This window comes from Alligator mississippiensis, chromosome 11 (assembly GCF_030867095.1).
Source record: "Alligator mississippiensis isolate rAllMis1 chromosome 11, rAllMis1, whole genome shotgun sequence".
NCBI lineage: Eukaryota > Metazoa > Chordata > Crocodylia > Alligatoridae > Alligator > Alligator mississippiensis.
Genome location: NC_081834.1, coordinates 32737102 through 32760505, shown reverse-complemented (window position 1 = coordinate 32760505; position 23404 = coordinate 32737102). Strand labels below are relative to the sequence as shown.

Below are 23404 nucleotides of genomic sequence, written 5' to 3'. Positions count from 1 at the left end.
CCTGCTGAGCAGGGGGGGGGGAGGGTGCAAGGGAAGGGGGTGGTGGCACATAGTAGATCTTGGGTTACCTTTAACTGCCAAAGACGATCTCCTACTTAAAAAGGTTGGAGACCACTGCTATATACATTAACAAGCAACAGTGAGATGCAACACAGTCAACAATATGGAGCTTATATCCCATGTGTAGCAATGAGTTCTTCTCACTGAATAAGACTGCAAACTGAGTTAAAAAATGAGGGATTGAGAAAATAAAAAAAAAAAGTTACCCAAACTTCTTAGAAGACAAGCAAGATGTTTTTGGCCCTGCAGCTGTATATAATAGCCATATCCTTGTGGGTTAGTCATTTTTTGATCAACATTCCAGTAACTGACCAAAAAAATTATTTTTGCAAAAAATCTAGTTGGTCTATTAAAAGACATACCACATTTCTACCACAAGTTCCAATTCCTTTAGTAACTGACCAAGTATTTTTTTAGCTTATGCTGAAGAGATAACTGCACTGCAATGTTTCCATTAACATTTTTAGGTTTAACCTCTAGTTTGTTTTTTTTAGTGGCAATCATACTTTGTAAAAGAAACTGATATATAAACACAATTCAAAGTAAGGAAATTATACTCCAGTGAAAAACTTAAAAGCCAGTTAAAAAAAAAAACAACACAGCTTGGACAATGAAGTATGTTTAGACTCAAGCCTAGTTTATCAAAACAAAAATACCATTCAGACCAGAGGAACTAGATTACTATTTGCCTACTGGGCTTTGCTAAAGTATAGGGAGTATTTCATACAAAGTGTTCATTACTGTAAATGATAACAAGATATTAGATTAAAAAACTTGACTCCAGGAAAGAATTGTTGCAACAATTTTTTCAAAATGTTCCCTACCCAGTCCCTGCATGTAGTTTGTTTGTAATGTCATGAGGTACTTTTTCTATTCACACAATATTTGTATTTCAACATATTTCCTGTCTGCAGAGCTATATTAATAAACGCTAACTTCAAATAGGGATATTAAATATACAATAACTTATCTTGCAAACAACATTATGCTTGTTGTGTTACTTAGAAACCTGTAGCCTGTTGCACCAAAGTGACAGATTGAAAAGGATTGCACAATTTATTATTCTACAAAACAGACTAATTAGCTGCTATAAAGCAGCTGATTTAATAATAATGCTTAAAATTAAGACCCAAACATCCTGTTTACAAGGAAGAACTAGTCTTTTGAGAAACAGGGTATACTAAAAAAAAAAAAGTGTAACTTAGAAGTTCTTTAAACAGCTTGGGCAAAAATTAAGAATTAAAGTCTTGTACAAAGGAAAAAAAAGTCGAGTGGTGCGTTTACAAATCACTGAAAAGGTCATTTGCAAACTAAATATACTACTTCTGTTTAATTTGCTTGATCCGTTTCTAAATTTTAGGGTCCAAAAACTTAAATAGATGGAAAGTAGTTTTAGTAGCAATTACAAACATTAGATGGTAAGAAATACTTTTTACTTTAAACTCATTTTTTCCATCTGCAAGACATCTCTTCCTTAAGTGTCCTTTCCTTCACTCACCACCTTTAGCATACTAGTATCCTAGTAGTAGAGTCTGAAAAGCAGCAGAATGGGAAGAGTGTCTACATCAAAGGGTAAAGAGAACGCTTGCTCTTGGTGCCTCTTGACTGTAGCCAATCAACATTCTTTTTAAAAAAAAAAGAAAAAAAAAAGAATTTGTTTTATGGGTTGGATTCATTAACAGAGTTGACATTCAAAAACATATATGTTTTTGAATTTGTTCCAAATCCATTCAAGTGGTACCACATAAAACTTGCACTTCAATATAGAAAAAAGTTTAGGGCTTGGAGGCAAAAGATTCGTTTGAAGCAAACTTTAAAAATATCCAAATAAGCATCTTTTTGCCTTCTACCCTGCAGAACACCGACTTGATAGGATATTACTAAAACCTCCCAAACTTTTTCAGACTAGTCAGCAATTCCACAGGTGTCTCATCTCTTCCAGGGTTCTGCAACTGTACTTCTTGCAACCACTTGAAATGGAGTGATCAGTTCCAGGACACACGTTCCAGAGTTCTCAGGAAGGTTTAGAAATGGTTCCCCCTTTGCCTGAGGTTTTTGCAGGATGCAATTTTTACAATCAACTTTCTTATTTCCCCAAATAAATATACCCATCATACTCTGTCACTCATCTAAAGAAGGAAAAGTTTGGAATAGGAAATTGGAGTTAAGATACTAATTTATATTGCTGCGATTTTCTCCAGCCATGAAATTGCATATTTTGACCAATTTCCTAAATCTCTTGATTCTTTCAATCAAAGGAATACAATTAGAACTGTGCCAATACTACCATTTTTTAGTATATTCACCGCTAAGTATTTTAATGAAATTAAAATTACCCATTTAAATGCATTAGTGTGCATGCGTTCATACATGCACATCTGGTCCTATACCAACTGTCTAGGTGTTCTGATTTTTTGTAGTTAATCTTAAATCCTGAAACTGACATATATTATTAGTTTGGAGAGTATACATTAATTTGTTTTGAAATTCTAATATTATAAAAGCCATAGTCTGTCTGTCCAGAATGCTTTATTCGCACTCAGATTGGCAGTCTTGGCGATTCGACTGCAGGTGGCGTTCAGACTACAGGTGGCAGCACGACAGCAGAGACAAAGGGGACAGGGGGCGGTCCAAGGCCAGGCCCCCCTGCTCCGTGGAGGAGCTGGAGGCAGTAACAGCACAAGCTGGGGGCAGAACAATGTTGGACATGCAGCGGTAGCATGGGGGGGAAAACAGGCCCAGACCAGCCACACCATGGGAGAAGAGCAGGACCTGACACCACCATGACAGCGGGGACAGAGAGGAAGGAGCAGGGGGGCGGGAGGGGCAGGGGGTGGCAATAGAATGGAGAGAGCGCTGGCTTCGTCCCCCGCTACCTGGATGCAGTGGTAGCATGGGTTGCCGAGTGGCCGCGTTTCATCCCCCTCCTCCCCATGATTCATGGAAATGTGAGGCAGGCAGACATGGGCTGGGCAGACAGGAAGGGAAGTGGGCCCGGCCCCAAAATGGGAGAGTGGGGGGGGGGGGGGGGGGGTGTACCAGGCCAAGCCCAGCAGCACAAGGGAGGAAAGGAGGAGCGGGCCTGGCCCTGAAGGTGAGGGGGAGGAAGCCGGACACAGGCCTCTGTCCCCATCTGCACCCACCCCCCATCATTCTTGACAGGCAACTGGCTAGTGAAAAACATAACATCATCTGCATATAGTCCTAGATCGTTCTTCTTGTCTTATGCCATCTCCCTGTATATTTGGATTATTTCTGACTGATTTGGAAAAATGGTGCCACTAGCATAGCAAGAAGGAAAGTGAATAAAGGCCATGTTTAACATACACTTCTTAAAAGGGGGAAATATTTCTGATAAGTGTCCATTTAACTCTTAGACGTGCACATGAATTGGTGTATAGAGCCAATATGCATCTGTGACCATTACGTTTCTGCTATTCTAGCCAACAATAGAACATAAGCAATCTATCAAAATGATTCTGCAAGATTCTGTATACAATTTTCCCTGCGCTTCAATCAGGGATGTCGAACTCAACTGGACCCACAGGCCAGATGGGAGATGCAGGGCTGGTTCATGAGACTGGTCATACACCACTCATCTGTCCCATGGGCCAGGCTGGGCCCACAGACCCTTCCCCCCAGGCCCAACCCCAGTATGCCATACATAGTGCATGCAATGCTCATCCCTCCCGGTCCAGGACTGGTGCATGCAATGCTGGTGAGGGACCAGCCCAGGACACATGCCAGTTGATCCAGGACCCACACTGCATGTGGCACCTACCCTGTACCTGCGTCTGACCTAGCACAATCACCTGCAGTGTGTGGGTCAACTCCAGTCCCAAGGGACAAATGATAGGGCTGTACAGACTGGATCTTTGATACCCCTGCTCTGACTAAATAGAGGGATTGTCACTTTTACTGGATTCAATTAACAGTTCAGTTCATTGCTATTAAGATCTTTACCATCAGCACAACTATATATGTACATACATCTATATCTACCATATTCCATATTCTTCTGTACAAAACAATGCTGTATACAAGTCCAACCAGGTCAGTGATGCAGAATGGATACCATCATTTTCAGACCTGAGACATTAGGGTTGTCCATGAGCATCCTAATAGTGAATGGTCAGAGCACCTCACTGCAATTATGGTCCGAGAACTCGGGTGACATCAGTCTAGCTGCACTGAGCGAGACCTGGCAAGCAGGAGATGAGCAGTTCAAAGAACATGGAGGTGATTATACCTTCTTCTGGAAGAGTAAACAGGAAGGAGAAAGCAGACTTCACAGAATTGTTTTTGCCGTTAAGAATTAACTCATAAACCAACTTAACAAGTTCCCTATCAGAATTAACAAATCACCTCATTAATTTTCTGTCCTACACTGATAGGGAGCAAATATGCCCTAACTCACAACACTACAGATGAAAACAAGAAGGAATTCTACACCAAACTTGATCAAGTCCTTTCTGATGTTCCAAAGCAAGACAGACTTATTCTTCTCAGTGATTTCAACACCAGAGTCGGAAGGGACTCTAACCTCTGGAACAGAATAAAAAACACACAGCAAGAAAGGAGTAGGAAAGGTCAACTCCAATCACATCCTCCTCAACCAAATGCATAGAACATGGACTCCATCACCAACACCCTGTTCCACCAGAAAAGCAGGCACAGGACATCATGGCAACATCCACAATCTAACGACTGGCACCTGACTGACTATGTCACTGTCTGTGCCTGGGATAGCAAATATGTCTGTATCACCCAACCTGTGCTAGGAACTGATGATTGTTGTACTGATCACCAACTCATCTGCTCAGTTATATTACTCAAACTGGCTGCCAAACAACAGCTGCAGCAGAAGCAATGCCAACAGAAGATCAATGTTGAAGGATTCAAAGAAGTGAGACCTCTTCCACCACCTCAACAACTACAAAAACTGGCAAATTCTAACCATCAACGAGAGAATGTCAGCAGCACATGGGGTGCCCTCAAAGCCACCATTATCAGTGTCTGTGAAGAGACACTTGGATTCTCTACCAGGAAACATCAAAACTGGTTTGATAAGAATAACTGGGAGATCCAAGAGTTGATCAATAGCAAGTGCAAGGACTTTTGTGCTTGACAAGATGACACCAACTCCAAGGAAAAGAAACTAAATCTCCAACAAACCAGGACAGAGGTCCAAAGGAAGACACACGATATGAAGAACAAATGGTGGGAAGACAGGGCTGAGAAGATTCAACATCTTGCTGACATCCACAATAAGTGTGGCTTCTTCAGTGCCAAAGCCATCTGCCGTCCAAGCACTCAAGAACCAACCCCCTTGAGACCCAAGGATGGAGGAGACCTGATCAAAGAAAAGGGGAGTCATTAATGCCCAATGGAAGAAGCATTTTGAAAACCTTCTCAACTCCATTCCACAACACCCAGTCAGAGATCTCAGAACCCCTCTAACCCTCAAACAACAAATGAAACAAATGAATAACAACAAGGCATCTGGAGCAGATGGAATCCCCAAAGAAATCTTCAAACAGGGAAGAGAAGAGCTCATCACAGATTCACGCCCTCATCTTAAGGATTGGGAATGATGAGGAAATCCCAGAGGACCTCATGATCATGACCATCTTCAAGAAAGAAGACAAGTCCAACTGGAAACTATAAAGGGATCATCTTGCTGTGCATCACAGGAAAGATCACTGCAAGAACCCTCCTGAACCATCTCCTTCCACTTGCTGAACAGCTCCTCCCAGAATCACAGCGTGGGCTTAGGGCATCAAGAGGCACAAGGTGACATGATCTTCACAGCACGTTAACTGCAGGAGAAATGCTGGGAACTACATAAGCCTTTCTACATGGCCTTCTTTGATTTCATGAAAGCTTTAGACTGTCAGCTGAGAAGTGTTGTGAAGGATTCTTCTGAAGTACAGATGCCCATTAAAAGGTTACCAATCTCCGCTTGCTCCATGACAGTGGTTCTCAGTAATGGATCCATCACAGATCCCTTTGAGGTTAAAATGAGAGTTAAGAAAGGCTGTGTAACATCATGGCAAGGAATACTGAGAAGAGTGTTGGAGTGATGACACCTGATCACCAACAAGCTCCTAGCCAGAGTGGAACTAAACTATGTAATGGATGGTAAGCTACTTAAACCTATGCCAACTCAGAGCCAAAACCAACCCCGACCTCAATCACCAAGTTCCAGTAAGCTGATGCTATAGCATGCACTCACTCAGAAGCAGATCTTCAAGCTATCTTCAACAGCTTAGAAAGTGGAACTAACTCTTAACATTCAGAATACTTAAAGTCCTCTGCCAACCAGCTCCTAACGAACCTTCCCCAGCTCTGGTAATGCACATCCATGATGAAATTCTAGAGAAAGGCAAGTATGTCCTGGACCTTGGAAACCATCTCTCGCAGAAGGCTGACATCAACACATAAATCCAACATAGTCTCAAAACGTACAAATGCAGCCTTTGGACACCTGAAGAAAAGGTGTTCAAAGATTGTGACATCAGATCCAAAATTAAGCTCGTGCTTTATCAAACAGTCGTGATCTCCACTTTGCTGTACGGAACAATGTACAAAAACATCTAGAATTTGTTGGAGCAGTAAAACGCTGCATGTGGAAGATCCTCCAAATTCAGTGAGAAGACGGACACACTAGCGTTAGCACCTTCTTGCAAGCAAAAAACCGTGAGCATTAAGTTGATGTCAGATGATCATCGCCTTCACTGGGCCGGCTATGTCATCCAGACATCTGACTCCAGACTCCCAAAGCAAGTTTTATTTTCCCAGCTCACCCAAGGCATATGCTTAAGAGGAGGGCAGAGAAAGTGCTTCAGGGATGTCCTCAAGGCCAACTTTAAAAAAAATGCAACATCAAAGTCAATTTGTGGGAGACTATCACCCAGGACCGCTCCAAACAGAAGACGAGTCTGCTGCAGCAATCTAGGTACTCTGAAACCTCACTATAATAACAGGAGGTAGAAAAGCAGGAGCAGCAGAAACAGGATGTTGTGGACCTAATCAAGAATCCAGTGCCACCCACCCCACACACACACACGTCTGAGCTGCACCAGGATCTGCCAATCTCAGATAGTCTTATCTGAAGATGGCTGTGGCCCATCATAAAAGAACCATCTTCAACTGCAAAGGACTGCCAAAGACAAGAACACAGGAGAGTGTACCTAGAAACAGTCTAAATGAGTAGCATCAGCTGCACTTGAGGCACCACACACCACTAGCACATTCAGTACATCACAAACAGATCAAAATGAAGGATGATCAAACCAGTTACAAAAACGTAAGCCACCCTCTGCATACTATAAAAGAAATAAGACAGAAGATGACTGTGGTAAACCAGTCACAGGAACAGAACTCTTTGCCAAGTGTTGATCAGACACTGAAAAAGTAAATGCTATAAATAGCAGCCAACACCATCCTACCTTTAACTCAACTTAGTATAAAATGTGCCACTAATTAAAATGCTGTATTTTAAAAATGCACAAGCCTTTGTTCTTGCATTAAGTCCACCAAGAAAATGACAACCAATACATACAAGGATCTGTTGTCAAGTTAAGACAATAATCATCATCAGGCCTAGTATCCAACTTGAGTACAGGCAGTCCTCAACTTAAGACGTTTCAAGTTACATTTCGTACTTACAACATTTATAAACCGACACCCTGTTTCAACTTTCTGACATCAGTTTCGACTTTACAATGCTTGAACCGATGCAACACCACAACAGAGAACAAAGTTCACTGCGTCACCCATCTTCCTGGAGAACATCTGTCCAAACTTCTTTGGACACTAAGATAGCAGACAGGACTCCAGAAGAACCTGTAGCCAAAACTCCTGAGAAGACTCCAGCCAAGAACCCTTCACAAAGTCCAGCAAAGTCACCTCAAAGAAGTCCTTCCAAATCAATGATTGCTATTCACAATATAAATACATTAATGTAGCTATATTACTCATCTATAATTGATTGAGTACAAAATTCCTGGTTATTTTTGGTGAAAATAAGGTATCAGGACTTAGTTCAGGAACCAATCCCCCATTATAACATTGTTTCCCATGGGAAAAAAAAAAGTTGGTTCCGAGTTACAACACTTCGACTTAAGATGTGGTTTTCAGGAACCAATTATGTCGTAAATCTGAGGAGAGTCCACAATTCCACAAAACACATGCATTCAATCCAAGTCTTCCAGGACACAGATAGCCCTTTTCTGCTTTCTCTGTTTGCAAGTACTACCATAATACCTCACTAGATGACAGCACCATTGCATTCTCAAGCTCTCCTTAACACCAGAGGTTTGTTCCTGCATACCCCAGAGGGGAGCATCATAAAGGAAAGCCCACATTCCCCCTCTAGCACAGGTTTCCTGTCTAGGACCACTAAACAGCCAAACTATCTGTCCATGGAGTTTCCTTTTTATATGTACAGAACTGTCTTATTAAGTAAGAAATTGTGATGAATGGTCTGACATCACTAATTCTATGGTCCCGGTACCAGATAGCAGTAAATAATAGGCCTGTGCAAAGAAGCTAGTATTTGCTTTGGATTCAGGGGACAGCAATTCAATTTGCCGATTCTAATTACTGTTCCAAATCAATTCAGGCACCGCCAAAATCCACCAAATCAAACAGGCCCCATCCCCCGCCCATTCTCCCAGCCCCAGCAATAGCTGCCCCACCCAGCCCCAGCTCCTGATTCTTTAAACAAAAAGCCCCGAATTCACTGGCTCCTGCCAGGAAGGGGGGGGCAATCCCTGCTGCCCCCCACTGCCCTGCACTGCATGGGAGGGCTCTGCCATGAGCCCTCAGAGCCCCGAGGCTGCTGCAGCAGCAGCCAGTGAGTGAGAGGCTTTAAAAAAAAAACAAACAAACAAACAAACAACCGGGAGGCTGGAGCCAGGCAGGACAGCTATCAATGGGGCTGGGAGAGTGGGCAGGGAATGGGGGCTTGCAATAGACCCCCTACGCAGCATGGGGCAGCAGGGATTACCCCCCGCCTGGCAGCAGCCAGTGGATATGGGGCTTTTTTTTTTTTTTTTTTTTAAACCAGGAGCTGGGGTGGGCAGAGCAGCCATGTGGGGGCTGGGAGAGTGAGCATGGTCAGGAGATGGGGCCTGGTGGTAGTCCCCCTATGGTCTCCTCTCCCCTCCTCTAGCCCCCCCCACCCCTGTACAGTCTGGGTCCATCCCCCTGCGGCAGCAAATGGAGACTGCCCGAATCCCCAAAGCTCTCCAAAATCTTTTCCGAATCAATTCGGAAAGCTTTGAATCGATTCAGACCTTTTTATTGCTCTCCCAATTCAATTTGGATTCAGAGACTCGGCCACCTAATCGAGCTGAATCGCCTCCAAATTGAATCAGCACCTGAAGCTTTGCGCAGCTCTAGTAAACAACTAACCAAAGTCAACAAGAATATTGAAGTAACACTAACTGGTCAGTATTATCAGGATCAGCCTCCAAATCATTTAAACTGCTACAGAATATAGATAATTGAAGGAAGAAAAAGTTACCTGAGTTTTTTTTCCCCCCATATTTGAAGCACAGTGCACACTACAAGGATTTTACCAGGCAGATACCAAGTTATGCCTCGTGTTACCATTTCTACACTTTCAGCCAGTCTGAGTCAACAGTACTATAAATATTTAGAAAAAACTTTTCCTGTATGTACCCCATAATTACCAGTATTTGTTCGCGGGATCCATGATAATACATCTGACTGCCCACATTCCAGTAAGCACTGAGGCTATCAAGACGCAAAAGCTGAAAAGAAAAAGAAACACTTAATGGATTTGACAGCTCACTGAAGTCAAAAGTCAGTAATAAATCAGCTTTCCTCTTATGAATTTTGGCCATCAAAATATATTTTGCACCGTTGATGTTGTAGCAAAACGTTTTGCCTACTTAGTTTTCATATAAATGTATGCTCCAAAATCTGTTTTTCCCTTTATTATAACAAAAAGGCTATTATTATAATGCAGGATAAAGAAAAAAAAAAAAAGTAAGGCAACCCAAGCTAATTTTGATTCTAGATTGGATCTCACTGTTTTGCTCAAAGGATTTATATATAAAAAAGGTAAAATCTTTGCAACTTGTGCTAAATTTTTGTCAAACTTTTGAAACTGGCTGTGCAGTTGCCTAAAGGAGGCTCAAGCATATTCCACAGAAACAAAATCTCAGGAGGGAGGAAGCTACTAAAAAAAAAAAAAAAAAAAAGGATAAAATTAGCATAATGTTTACTTCAGGAACATCAAGAGATTTCTAAATCTATGTTAACTTCATCTAACATCACTTCTACTGCCCCATAATATTTTAACTATTATTTTAGTATAAACATACATGCACATAGCTACAAGTGCCAGGAGCAGTACAGATTACAGTAAGAGCAGGAAATGGTTACTTAAGCCTGTTATTTGAAAGGTTCATTGTAAATCTACACTTTAATTAGGATCCTTGAATTAAGAACAAGCATCAGCCCTGTAGCCCACTGAGTTGACAATGATGTCCTGTAATTAACCAGTGATCACAGCTCTACATCACCTTAAAAGTTAAGGGGGAAAAAAGAAACAGGGCAGGAAATTAACCATTATTGAAAAAAGAACCACAAGTTATTCTACTACAGGACTCTTCTGTTAGTTTAATGAACCAAAATGTTACTCACCCCATTCCTCACAGGCTTCTTAACCCAGTTCTTTTATTAGCATGGCATAAGTTCAATTTTCATTCTTTACCTAATAAGTTTTGACATATTACCTTGTAGATGATTTTTGCAGCTTCGTTTAAAATGCAAGGAGTCCAGTTTTCATTGGCTGTCTAAATGTTTAAAAAAAAAATAGACAGCATCTTTCATTAATTCATTTTTAATTTAAATGCTAGGCTTTAGCCTCTGTCATAAAAATGTACAGCATTTCAAAGTTTATGATGCTAGCATAACATTTAAGTAAAAGCAAACCAACACACACACAGCAGGCAAATCTCCTTATTGCATATGTAAGTTGTAGGCACAAGCAGGTCAAATCTATTTCATCAGTCTTGAATTTTTGACCCTGTAAGTCACTGTATCATAGGTTTCTAGTGACATCCCCTCCCACCAAAATAGATGTTTTGATCTATTTTAGCATAAAATGACTCCACTGCTAACAATGCAACACGGGTGTTTATAACTCATTTATGAATTAAACCAGTTGGTAACAAAAGGTAACACAGACATTTAAAGCTGTTCAAAAGGATTCCAGCTGTTATGGTCAAACCAGGAATGATACAGTACAAACAAAACAAAACTGTTCCAACTTTAACTTTAAAGCAGTGTGATTTTGCTACATTTGTATCAGTTGCAGCTTGTCCATACCTAACCATCAGATTGTAACAGCTGGTGCCCTTTTAAAAGGTTTCCCCTTTGAAATGGTTCCAAACATACATGTGATCATATCCTGATCCTGTCAATATTTTGATGACACTTCCAATTTTATAATTTTGGTGGAAACTTAAATGGTCTGTTTTAATTTCTGCAGACCTCATGACTCTAGTTGAATTTGCAACTTCTTGTTTGAGTTATAGCAAATGGATAAGCCCACACTGTTAAAAGCTAAAACTAGAGAGTTCAGACTACAGAGTTCACCAAGCTGAAACTTACTTAAAATTAGGGACAGACTGAGGGAAGCTGAGAAACAGCAACCCTTGCTTCCAAGAAGCATTATTTATCAAGGGCTCCATGCCCACAGGTTTAAAACCTACTAGTTTAGACCACATGCTGAGATTACACTGGACTTTGAAGAGAGAATGTAGACCATTATCAGTACTCAGGAGGCATGCAACTGATCCATGCTAGACATATGAAACAAGCTCTTCAGGCCTTCTCACCAAGGCAGGCCTGGAAAACTCACTGGTCAGCACATTTTGATCTGCCCACGCAGTGAAATTAGGGAGAAATTTCCCTAGACAGGACAGGCATCACTGTACATGGCTACCATCATTTTTCACCAGCACAACACATCATAACCATCCTTTTTATCCAGACGGTTTTAGTACTGGTTAACCAAGAGATCCCCATAGCCAGGGACAAGAGATCCAGAATTTAAGAAGAACATGTACAAATGCTCTCACAGGTTTTACTAATGTCAGATGGGAATTAAAATCTAGGGTAATCTGTGGATTACACAGGTCTCCCCTTCCTTTTCTGCCAAGCCAGAAGACCAGGTCATATATCAGCAGTTAACCACATGAAGGAAAAAGTGTGGTATTGTAGAATATTTGAAAATTCAAGTGTCCTACTGCAATTTTCATAGAACCCCTTGAACTTCTGCAATACCAAAAGACTTACTGTAAAGTTTTAAGTGCCTCTGCAAGAAAGTGTCACCTGCATGCTAACAAATGCATGACATGTCCTTTTACAAAAGAAGTCTGTGAAACCCATAAAGAAAAGTGTGTCCAAGTGTAGATCTCAGAAAGCCTCAATATTAGTAAAAACAGTGTTTGCATCCAAGTTTTCAATTACATGTACAACACCATAAACATGGAGCCAGTATTATTCTTTTCTGAAACCGTTTAAACCATTTTCATAGTAAAATAAATTAAATACAAGAATGTTACCAGTAAACTTAGTTCTCCCAGTGTCACGCCCAAGGACAGTGGCCGAAGCGGATCTGTGATCTGTAATACACACAACCGTTTAACGCACTGGCTGTTGCATGCATTTTACAGCCTTGGAATTTAACTCTTAAGTCTGCTGTCTGCATTAGTGTAATAAACTACAGCCATTATAATAGTAATACAAGGAAGAGATATCCAAGAAAGCCCCTCCCACTTTAGCTCTCTCAAGCCATGTAACATCCTGGTGCAAGAGTTCCTTTTACATTCATAAGGTTAAGTCTGCTCTTCTTACTCAACCTACCCCCAATTTTTTTTTATGCACAAAAACCCAACTGCCTCCCCACCACTGTCCTGGTTTTATCACTATGCTCTTCACAGATTCCTGTCAAAATATAACCTTCAGAGAAAGGTCCTGAAATAAGAACCTTTTAAAATAAACTGATGCTGAAAACAAATCTCTAATTAGCATGCTCCAGCAGTCTGTGTGTCACACATATTCAGTGTCCCCACATTTCAAAATGGTGGTGGGGACACTTGAACTAAAGTGAGTTCCAGTTAAAGCACCCCAGAACGAGCTTTAGTTAAAGTGCCCCCCACCATCATCTTGAAGCATGGGACTCTGAATACACGCGACACTAAATCTCAGAGCCGATCTAATTAAAGTGCCCCACTCCTCCCTCCCACCCCAAAGCATGTGTATAGATGCCCCTAGTTTTGTTTTTTTCCACCAAATTGTTCCATTGTTGTTCAAGTTAGTACCAAACATACTCAAAAACTGTTCTTCAAACAGTTATTTTGTTCTTGGCATAGAATGTTAGACATGAGCAGACATGAAAAGTGGTCAACTGTTCAAACTGGAGAAAAGGAAATCACACCACAACTTTGTTTCACAGTAACTAAAACCCCCAGTATGATTAAGACTTTATAAGACCATCTGATATTATAAGCTTTTTTCAAGACTGCTTAAAATCATTTCACTCTACGCTACAGGGCACAACTGCATACTGCAACTAAATCACTGTCACATGACTCCGCTGAAATTTGGTTTAAGTGAACAAAGCAGAATACTTACATCATCTTCATATTTTATATGAATTCCTGTGATTTTGACTTGCACATTTTTTATAACCTGAGTTGCCAGCTTTTCCAAGAAAGTATCTTTTTTCTCCTCCTTTGGTTTATCTAAAATAAAAGTTTTCAAATGTCAGCACTGTTTGCATTAAATTTTGTTTTGATGATCAAGATCAAACTTTGCTCAGCACACATCCTCACCTACATTCAGCATTGTGACTTAAGCTTAGTCTACTCAGGTTAGAGTACTTTTCAGGATAGGAAATAAAAAACAAACTGCTTCAGTAATTTAAATAAATAATAATAAAAAACAAACAAAAAACACACCCCAAATTTAAACCATTTAAAATTGCCAGTTCACAAGAGTGACTGTCTAAATCCAAGCACTTCACAGTCCTAAAGAGGAAGGTCAAAGCAGACTCTGGGGTGCCAGAGCAGAAGCATGACTTCTGTTTATCCCTAGGAAATTAAACCTATTTCAACTACTCTTCCCAGCTCCCTTCTCCCATTTTTACACATGGGATTATGGTCTTGTAGTCCACAGAAACTCTGCTTATACTGATATTATCAAAATGGGTTTTGGTAGGGTGGTTTGTTTGTTTTTTGCTATCTGTGTGTACTACTGGTACACAAACCTACCTATATCTTTCAAGTCCAGGATTCAGACCTGATCTACACCCCAAAAAGTTACTGTTCAAATTAAAAAAACTTTATGCGGGGGGGGGGAAATCAATGCAACTTCTCCACTGTAAGATAGTACTTTAGAAAGTGCCTCCCAGTTCCACCAATAAAAAGGCTAAAGGCAAAAAATAATATGGCAAAATAATTCCCTTCATACAAGTACTTTTGAGTGTGAGTGAAGGCGGCTTTGGTTGACCAAAGGCATGGTAGTTTTAAACCTCAGGGTACATTTAAAACTAAATAAAGTATACATCATGAGCTTTCTTAAGCCTGAGCTCACTTCATCAGCTGCCGAGAAAGCAACCAATACATTTGATTTAGTTAGTGCTATCAGGTACAAATATGACCTACCTTCTACCTGACTTCAGACTAGCACATACAACCACCTCTTTGGTTGATCAAGCTACAGGAGTACAAGACACTCACATAAATTTACCATCTTCCAAGTTAACCTTTGCTTAATTTAGTGGTTAAGTGCACAGTTCAGATACAAGGTTGACACAATTACTAAGTGAACTTGGCAACTTTTCAATGGTGAATTCAGAGCTTAGGATACAATGAAATATAAGATGGAACCTATAAAACTAGCAGCCTGTACAAGCCAGAAAACTTCTATGGTCCCTGCATGCGTTACAGGAAATTACATATATGTAGTCTCTATAAGCAAGAAACTTTCTAACACAGAAACAGAAAGGAAGTGTGGGGCCTGTTTATATCACCATGTATATCACAGATAGTAACTATTTTTTGTGTGTGTGTGTGTGTGTGTGTGTGTGTGTGTGTGTGTGTGTGTGTGTGTGTCCGCTCACACACATGCAGGGTATGAGCACCAAGCAGAGCAACGTGGTTGGCAGCAGAGGGCACCAAGCAGAGAGGACCTGGGAAGTTCCCCTTGTAGGATCTGTCTACGACAAACTTTTTCCTGGTCCTTAGACTGGTTTCATTGCATCTCTAGATAGAACATTTAAGTGCTGAATAGACATATTCAATATGAATGGCATAACTCGGGTACCAAAAATAGTTAATACACTGATGTAACCCAGATGGTAAACAGATGGTTTCTGTTTCCAGTACTCAAAACAGCATGAGTAACAATAGCCATTTAACTGTTTTGACACAGGAGAGGTTATGTTCACCAATGCTAATTATTACAACTTATATTTTCCTGACATACATCTTGTAGCAGCTTTCTGTGATTGGATATCAGTATATCATTCATGTTAGGAAGCAGTCTGTTCTAAATAGTTAGAAACAATTATGGTAGTGACCAGGAGAATAGTTTCCCACTGTACCACAACCTCTACATTAAAACGCATGCCTCTACATATATAAATTCAAGAACTTCCATGTTGGCAAGACTGTATCACAAGTGAAACTCGTTGAAACTTTTTTCTATACTTACTGGAGTTTTAGATTCAGAACATAGGTTACTCTCCCCTAAGCCTGTTAAGTTTTTCCCCCTACACCAAAACCAATTGTTTTTAAACTATTCACCAGCTATATACCTGAAAATGAAAAGAATTCAGACTTGTAACTGGCTATCTACTTATAAAAAGTTATCTACTAAAAAAGAAAAAGTGACAAACAACATACTACCTAAGAGGCTTACTTTACCCACCTTTTGAGTGATCATGACTTTTAAAAGGTTTCCTAAAATGCTTTTTGTGTTTTTTATGCTTACGTCCTTCCCAGTGCAAGCAATTTTGTGAGAAAAGGATAAATATTCAAGTTAGTAAAATTACAAAACAAGCAGATGTAAGAGCAGGAAACATGCAACATGCTTATTCTTTTGGGACTATTCTGTATTACCAGTTCTTTGATCTACATAGTTGCAGATTTACCCACATAAAATTATTGGTTTAAAAGAAGCACCATGTTGCATTGATAACTGATATAATATTATGGCCATTTCACATTGACCCGAAAGCTTCTAGTTTCCATTGTAGAGCTGGACTTAGAAATATATCAGTTGCAGTCAAGACAGCCAACCCCTGACTTTTCTTTACCTTTGCACCTTAATGCAAGTTTTCAAGAGATGTGGAAGTAAGTAACAACTTTACGACATAATTAAGCTCTTTATGAAATAACCTATTAGCTTTCACCTTTAGTGTGCTTGTTTAACAAATTATAGGAGCCATTAATTATTCAGATAAAAGCCCAGATAACAAAACAAAACGAACAAACAAAGACACAACAACTCACGAGTGGGAAACTATGTTATTTTTCTGTAAGAGTTATGACAACCTAGATGCAGAAAACCTTCCTGACAGCACCGTGAAAAGTAAGCTTTTAAATGGCCTCTGACAGTTATTTTTTGGTTCAAGGTTCCTGGAAAAATAAGCAATTCTCCCAGTACAAGGCTGGGTATTTACTAACGTATTTAAAAAGCACTAACGCTTCCACCTCATACCTTGCATTTATACAACATTGAAATTAAAAATTTTAAATGAGAAGTATTCATAAGCTCATCTCATATCACTTACATTGAAGAAATAAAAAGCATGAAAATAAATTTAGAAAAGTGACCATTTAAGTGTATGCAAAGTATAACAAGAATGTTACATGTATATTAAAATGTTAGAGAAACTAAATTTGTAGCATTATAATGCACCACACAGCCAGAAGAATCACTACCACTTCCATCCAGGAAGAGCACACACCAACTGCTGAAACATCCTCAGCCAGACAAAGGGTTTTTGAACCCGAAAGCTTGCTTAATAACTATTCTCCAACTATTTGGGTTGGTCTAATAAAAGATATCAAGCTCACCCAAGGAACCTTGTCTGCCTATGTCCTTAGACCAACACGGCTACAACCTACACCCCTACCACTAGCTATGCCATTTAACCTACTGATCACTTGTGAAACTGATATTTTTGTATCTGTATTACTTCACAGAGCAGGATCCCAAATAGATTTGGGAATTGCCCTGCTCCAACGTTTCAGCCCCACCTCATAGCATCTACTGAAGGAATGCAAGATAGTGTGAAGTAGCAAGGAGAAGATTATTGAATTAAATGATTACCTGTGGCAGAAGTTTCGAGTAGCAGTGCCTAATCCTTGGCCTATAGAGTCATACATGCAGCCTGTGGGCCTCCCTGTGGATCCAGAAATTTGGCGACAGGAAAGCAGCAGCAGCACTAATTGTTGTTCCCAGGCACTAGATTTCTAGACCTGCGGAATGCAGGCTGAATGATGTGGCCCCTGTAGGCCAGACAGGACTGGAGCACTGAGTGACTCCCCAGCTGTATCTACCGCATGGGGTCAAGCTGGCACGCAGCCAGATCTGGCACACACATTCAAGCTGATGTGCAAAATTAAGCCTGCAGAACACCCCCCCACTGGATCCAGCTTGCAAACAAGCCCTGGGCCTCTCATCCAGCCCACATGGTCTAAAAGTTGAGCACAGCACTGATTTAGAAGGATGGATGCATTCTCTTTGGGACAGCAAAAATAAAGAAAACTTCTCTCTGGGGAACAGCTTTGGTTTGTGTTCTTATAATGAACTGCACCATGAGGCAAGGGTCTGAAAGAGCCTCTAGTAAGACACGGGTTCTTTTCTAAAACCACTCTTTTCTCAGTACTTCTGTTCATGAACTCTCAATTAAAATTTAGCAAAATTTTTCAAAAGAAAATAATTGCAGCAACTCATGCACATGTGCATACTTCTACGTTCCCATTTCCACAACAAAGCACAACATACCTAATATTGTTTGAATACATAAATTATCCACTTCTATGCCTCCATAAGTTTCAATTACTATTAAGGTCAACCTTAACTTCAAGTTTCCCCAAGTTAGTATCCGTTTCAGAGATAACTGAAATCAGGGTTGCCAAAATGTCCAGAAGCTTATAAATACTGAAGAAGCAGAAGCAGCAGCAGCAGCCGCCGCCACCAGGGCTGCACTCCACCTCCTGCCACTAGGCTAAGCTCTATGGGGCTGCAGAGCTGCTTGGAGCACAGCCCTGGCTCTCCTTTGCCTCCCACCACCAGGCTGCTTCGAAATGTTTTGAGCACTCTCATTTCATTTCAAAGCTATTTGTTTCATTTTGATTTTGCTGTTTTGAGCTCAAAACACATTGAAACGGCTTTGAAACAAAACACTTGGTGAAACTTCACACAGCCCTACTTTCTAGCTCCCTGCTCAGCCTCCCGAACTATGCGCTCTTGCTGCTGCTGTGTCCTCTGCTGTGACCACTCAAGTCACAGGTAAGCAGACAGTAGTTCTTCATTGGAAGTCCCTGCTGAGATAGGGAGATCAGAGCCAGCGAGGGTAAGGCTGGGGAGTGAGTATCAGTCTGGCAGAAAATGGAATAAAACTATTGCTGCAGTCAAGCAGAGTTGCCAATGAAAGAATTTAATTTTTTTTCCTCTCCTGACAGCCAAATATTTTTCATCATGTTTGATGTTTAACTCCTAAATCTGAACCCAGCCTTTGGGCAGAATTTGGCAGAAAGGTTCCATTTATATAATGTAAGACATGTCAGTAAAAGATGCGTGTCAAATGAATAAATAAATAAATAAATAAATTGTTTTATGTTGGTAACCCTGTCTGTAACGTCTGTAATTATTTCATGTTTCAGTTAGATGCCCATGGGAATTGCTTCCACCTTAAACAGCTCAGTATAAATCTCTGCTGCCTGCTTCACATGGACCAATGATAAAGAGCACACAGAACTGCTAGTTACATGAACAGGACAAAACTATTAAAAATAAATTAAAATGAAAAAATTAAATAAATAAGCAAGACACTCCACCTAAGAGGCCTGTCTACAGGAGACACAATGTCCAGAAGACTAGTTCAACTGTGCATTAATGTGATGGCAAAAGCCATGCTAATGCACAGCAGAATAAATCTACTGTGCATTAACATCACCAAAAACCCATTTAACTGCACTAATTCACAGTAGCACCAATTACAGGTACTAAATAGGGGTGTGTAAAACAGGCCATATTCAACTTGGATTTAGATTCAGCCCAAATCAGGAACAGTGATTTGATTCATTGATTCGAATCCCTGTCCCCGATTCAATTTAGCCAAATCCAAACCTGACGATTTGATGTTGATTCAGAGAAATCAGCAATTCAACCAAAGACACAGCTTTAAATGTTTTTTCTGCATACCTCGAGGTGCCAGGCACAGCTCATGAACACTGTGATGCTGGGGCGGATAAAGTGTCCCACAGGAGCGTTTTGGGGGGGGCGTGGGGGGGAGTGGTACTACTTCCAGTCCACTTCCAAGTCAGCCAGGGAGCATGTGGTACCCCCCCCCCCCACCTCCCCCCAGCTCAGTGATCAGCCACAGGGAGATCTTGGGTGCCCCCACAAGACCCAAGAGGCACTAGTCACTGAGCTGAGGCCCCCCCCCCCCCACGCGCTTCCCAGAAGTGCTTCTGGTCCACTTCTGGGTCTGCTGCCGAACAAACTGGGGGTGGGGGGGTCTCCCACGCTCCTGTGGGACGCTCCATCCACCCCAGCATCCATGAGCCACCTGGTACTTTGAGGTACGTGGAAAAAAAAAAAAAAAAAACATTTAAAAGCTGTGTCTATGTCCAAATTAACAAATTTCTGAATTGATTTGGAGGGTTCCAATTTGATTCAGAGAGATTAAAGGGTATCTCCAAATCCAAATTGCATTGAGATTTGGCCACCAAATCAGGCTGAATCTCTACAAAATTGAATCAGAGACTGAAGCTTCACACACCCCTAGTACTAAACTTAATGTGCTGTGATTATGGCACATTAATGAACATGTAGATATGCCTACACACATGCATACCTTAACATTCTGATATAGTCACTCTCCAAGTTTTTAATTCATTTTCTTAGTTTTAAGAGCCTATGATTTATGAAGGGAAGGCTAGTTTAGTGCTCATCTTCTCTCACAAGCCATCAAGTTTTGTTATTGAAAATGGCAAGTGCATGCAAGGTATATTTATTTATGAAATGAAAGTAGTAAGGACAGCCAATAAAAACATAAAACATGGCTGTTAGAAAACAACTTAAATTTGGCAGCATATCTTTATTAATGATATATTCCCATTTTTCATTCCATCAGCTTTTCCCACTTCAGTTTAGTTCAGAGAGTTGTTGAATAAGACTTCAATAAGGGTCACCTCGGCTGCAAAGCGGTTATCCAAGAATAAACCATTTCACCCTGGGACAAAAGTGCAATCATACAGAAATCAATGCCCATTGTCCCAAAAAAGAAGTGGAAACAGTTTTTCCAGGATACTGCAAGGTATGTCTATACAGTTAGCCCCAGAATACATCGCTGAATGTGCAGCAGAAAAGCAGCACTGCGTTCTGCCATTCTCTGTATCCCAATCAGAAAGTGATATATGTACATACTAAAACTCGGGGAGGGGGTTGTTTGTCTCAGGACAAAACACAGGGACAAGTTACCCAGGAACAAATACAACTTCTGTCCCTAGCCTTTGTATTATAAAGCCTGAGGCCTCCACATAACTTCACTAACTTGAATAGAGCTAGGCCCATTCTACAACAGCTGAGGCCACCTCATTAAATGCAACTGGCTGTAATAATGTGGTGCCACACTGGCCTCGGAACAGCAATTCTGAGCACACTTGATAAATATTGTTAGAATGAAGTCAAGTGATGATTAACAAAGACATTTTCAAGGACAAATAGCAGATGCAATATTCCTCATTGTAAAATCAATCCAATTTGGCTGCTCAAATACCATTAGATACTTGAATAATCTCCTTGAAAGAATGACTTGACAGTCTCTGATGCCTTTCTAAGTGCCATTTCAGAGAAAGCCATTACATCTGTTGGCAGTCTTGGCCATTTTCAAGGGGCCTAGGCTAAGCTGCAGAAGTCCCAAAGCCTGTTTCTGAGTAACCAGTGTGAACCTTTGATGACTGAAACTCAAGCTACGCTACAGCCTACTCACAAAGTTAAAATACAAAATACTGATGACAACTGCATAGTGCAAGAGGATGCACGTTTTGCAACCGGTCCTTCTGGAAAAAAGAGAGAAGAGGCATCACTTCCAGCTTATCTTACTATATTCCTGGTGATTTTAAGCAGGATCCTAGTTGTCTGGTATGTAGCTGTGTAAAATGTCTATCCTCAGTTAATTAGGATGGTAAATATTTCTTTTGAAATTAATTCATGTTTGTGTGTTGGACTGACGACAGAAGTGCTTGGGAAAAGGTCTGTTGCTATGACCCAAGGAGTGGGAAGTTGGAGACCAGGTCATGTATTGATCCCCAGATATAGTTACCTTTGCTCCTATCTGGAAGAGTCCAGTGGGTATCACCACCAAGGCTAACCCCACTGCGCATCAAGTGAAAATCCATGAGGCAAAAAGAAAAATCCAGAAATGGTTCTACTCCTCACAGTTTAACTTCCCTTCTATTCTTTAAAAAGAAAAAGAATTGTGATTATGCTGTGGTATTGATTGGATCCGTTAGGCCCGTCTTTTTGCATTATGTTTTTCAGGTATTATTAATGTGTTCTCTGTATTTTGAAATTTTCACGCTGCTGCTGGCTCTTATACCCGAGGCAAGACGACACCCAAAAAGGAGAATGACAAAACACCCAGTCAGGCCTACCATTTTATGAGCAAGGCTGTCAGTGTTCTGGTACTCCATCATTGCTGGAAATTATCAAAAGAAATGCAGTGTGACACATTTAAATCCCAGACACTATTTCAGAATTTCTGGATTGGAATCTGCCTAGACTAAATCTAGAATTCCATTGTGGTGTAAACAAATTAAAGGAACCAGCTTACAGTGTACTGATTACTTGATCAGTGCATAATTCTACTGGGTGCTTAGGAATGGTAGTTCAGTGGAATGAAATTTGGGCTTATGCCAAATTGGTGCTCACCAACTATTATCCAGGTATGGACATAGTAGTCCAAATAATGAACCATCCTATGCTACCTATTTGACTACCAAGATGTTCCCCACAGCAAACACAGTCAAGACCTTGTCCTAGATGCCAGCCACCCTGGAAAACCCAAGTGACATCCTAGCCTTACAGTTTAAATTTGACCCCCCTGTTTCCAGTGATTCAATATCCTGCTTACTGACAACTAAATTGGTCCATGATCCCCAGCTGGATTCCAGCTGGCCAATTCTGTGCGTCCCTCATGATCACTACCAATTCTTCTCAGTCCAACTTTACTTGGCGAATTGATACCACCCAGGCTCAACATATTGCCACTCACAATGTAAGCAACACTACCTTTATGCAAACATTTTTTATAGTTAGCCCTGACAGGTATTTGGAAATTTTGGGGTCCCAACAGCATGAGAAAAAACACAACTAGTTACAGTGTGTGGAGAAGCATGTAAAATGACAGTGGATGCAGCAATAGTAAAAACAGATGTACAATTAGATGTGGGAATTCAGCCAACTGTCCGGGCAATTAGCATCCCAATCAATTTGTTATCCATGTTGATCGAACAAGAAAGACCCCAGTGCTTAAATCTTAAACGGCCCTTACAAAGGGGTTGGAGAAAACAGTTAAGAAGTGAAGTTCTTGTCACCACAGAAAAAAAAAGAAAGAAAAATATTAGCTGACAGTTCTTGGAGCTGCAGGAACTGGGATGCAAGTGATCAATTCCACCGATTCAGAAGTAATGGCAAATAAAATAAGTACCCTAGGATCGATCCTGCAGAAAGTCAACACTCCCTTGCAAAAAGAGTTTATGCACAGGTTAGTCATTTAAAACTGCAGATGGCAGACTTAAGCCAAAGTCTAAGCAATACCCTTACCACTGATAGTGCCACCCTGGCAAAGGCTACTTTGCAGCTAGGAGTGAATACCTTAACAGCCCTTACATGCATACAAGTGCAACTGAAGCAATATGTCACTGCCAAGAACGTAGTCAACCAAGCCTTAAAAGGGAGATATACCTGAAGTCATCAGAAGGAAGCATGTGATGAACCCTTGGGCAAAATTGATTACAACAACACTCAATCACCACACATACTAGTAGCTATCCCA

General features: G+C 40.7%; 1 protein-coding gene across 3 annotated transcripts in view; it reads right to left on the bottom strand.

Moving 5' to 3' along the window:
• VPS13C (vacuolar protein sorting 13 homolog C) overlaps positions 1-23404 on the bottom strand; it is a 157411-nt gene that overhangs the window by 119857 nt on the left and 14150 nt on the right. For all 3 annotated transcript variants that reach the window (XM_059714788.1, XM_059714787.1, XM_006275348.4), the window contains exons 6-9: positions 13741-13850; positions 12669-12728; positions 10833-10892; positions 9762-9842 (exon numbers count right to left, since the gene is read on the bottom strand). In XM_059714788.1, the coding sequence (XP_059570771.1) occupies positions 9762-9842; positions 10833-10892; positions 12669-12728; positions 13741-13850 (311 nt within the window). The remainder of the gene's footprint in view (positions 1-9761; positions 9843-10832; positions 10893-12668; positions 12729-13740; positions 13851-23404) is intronic.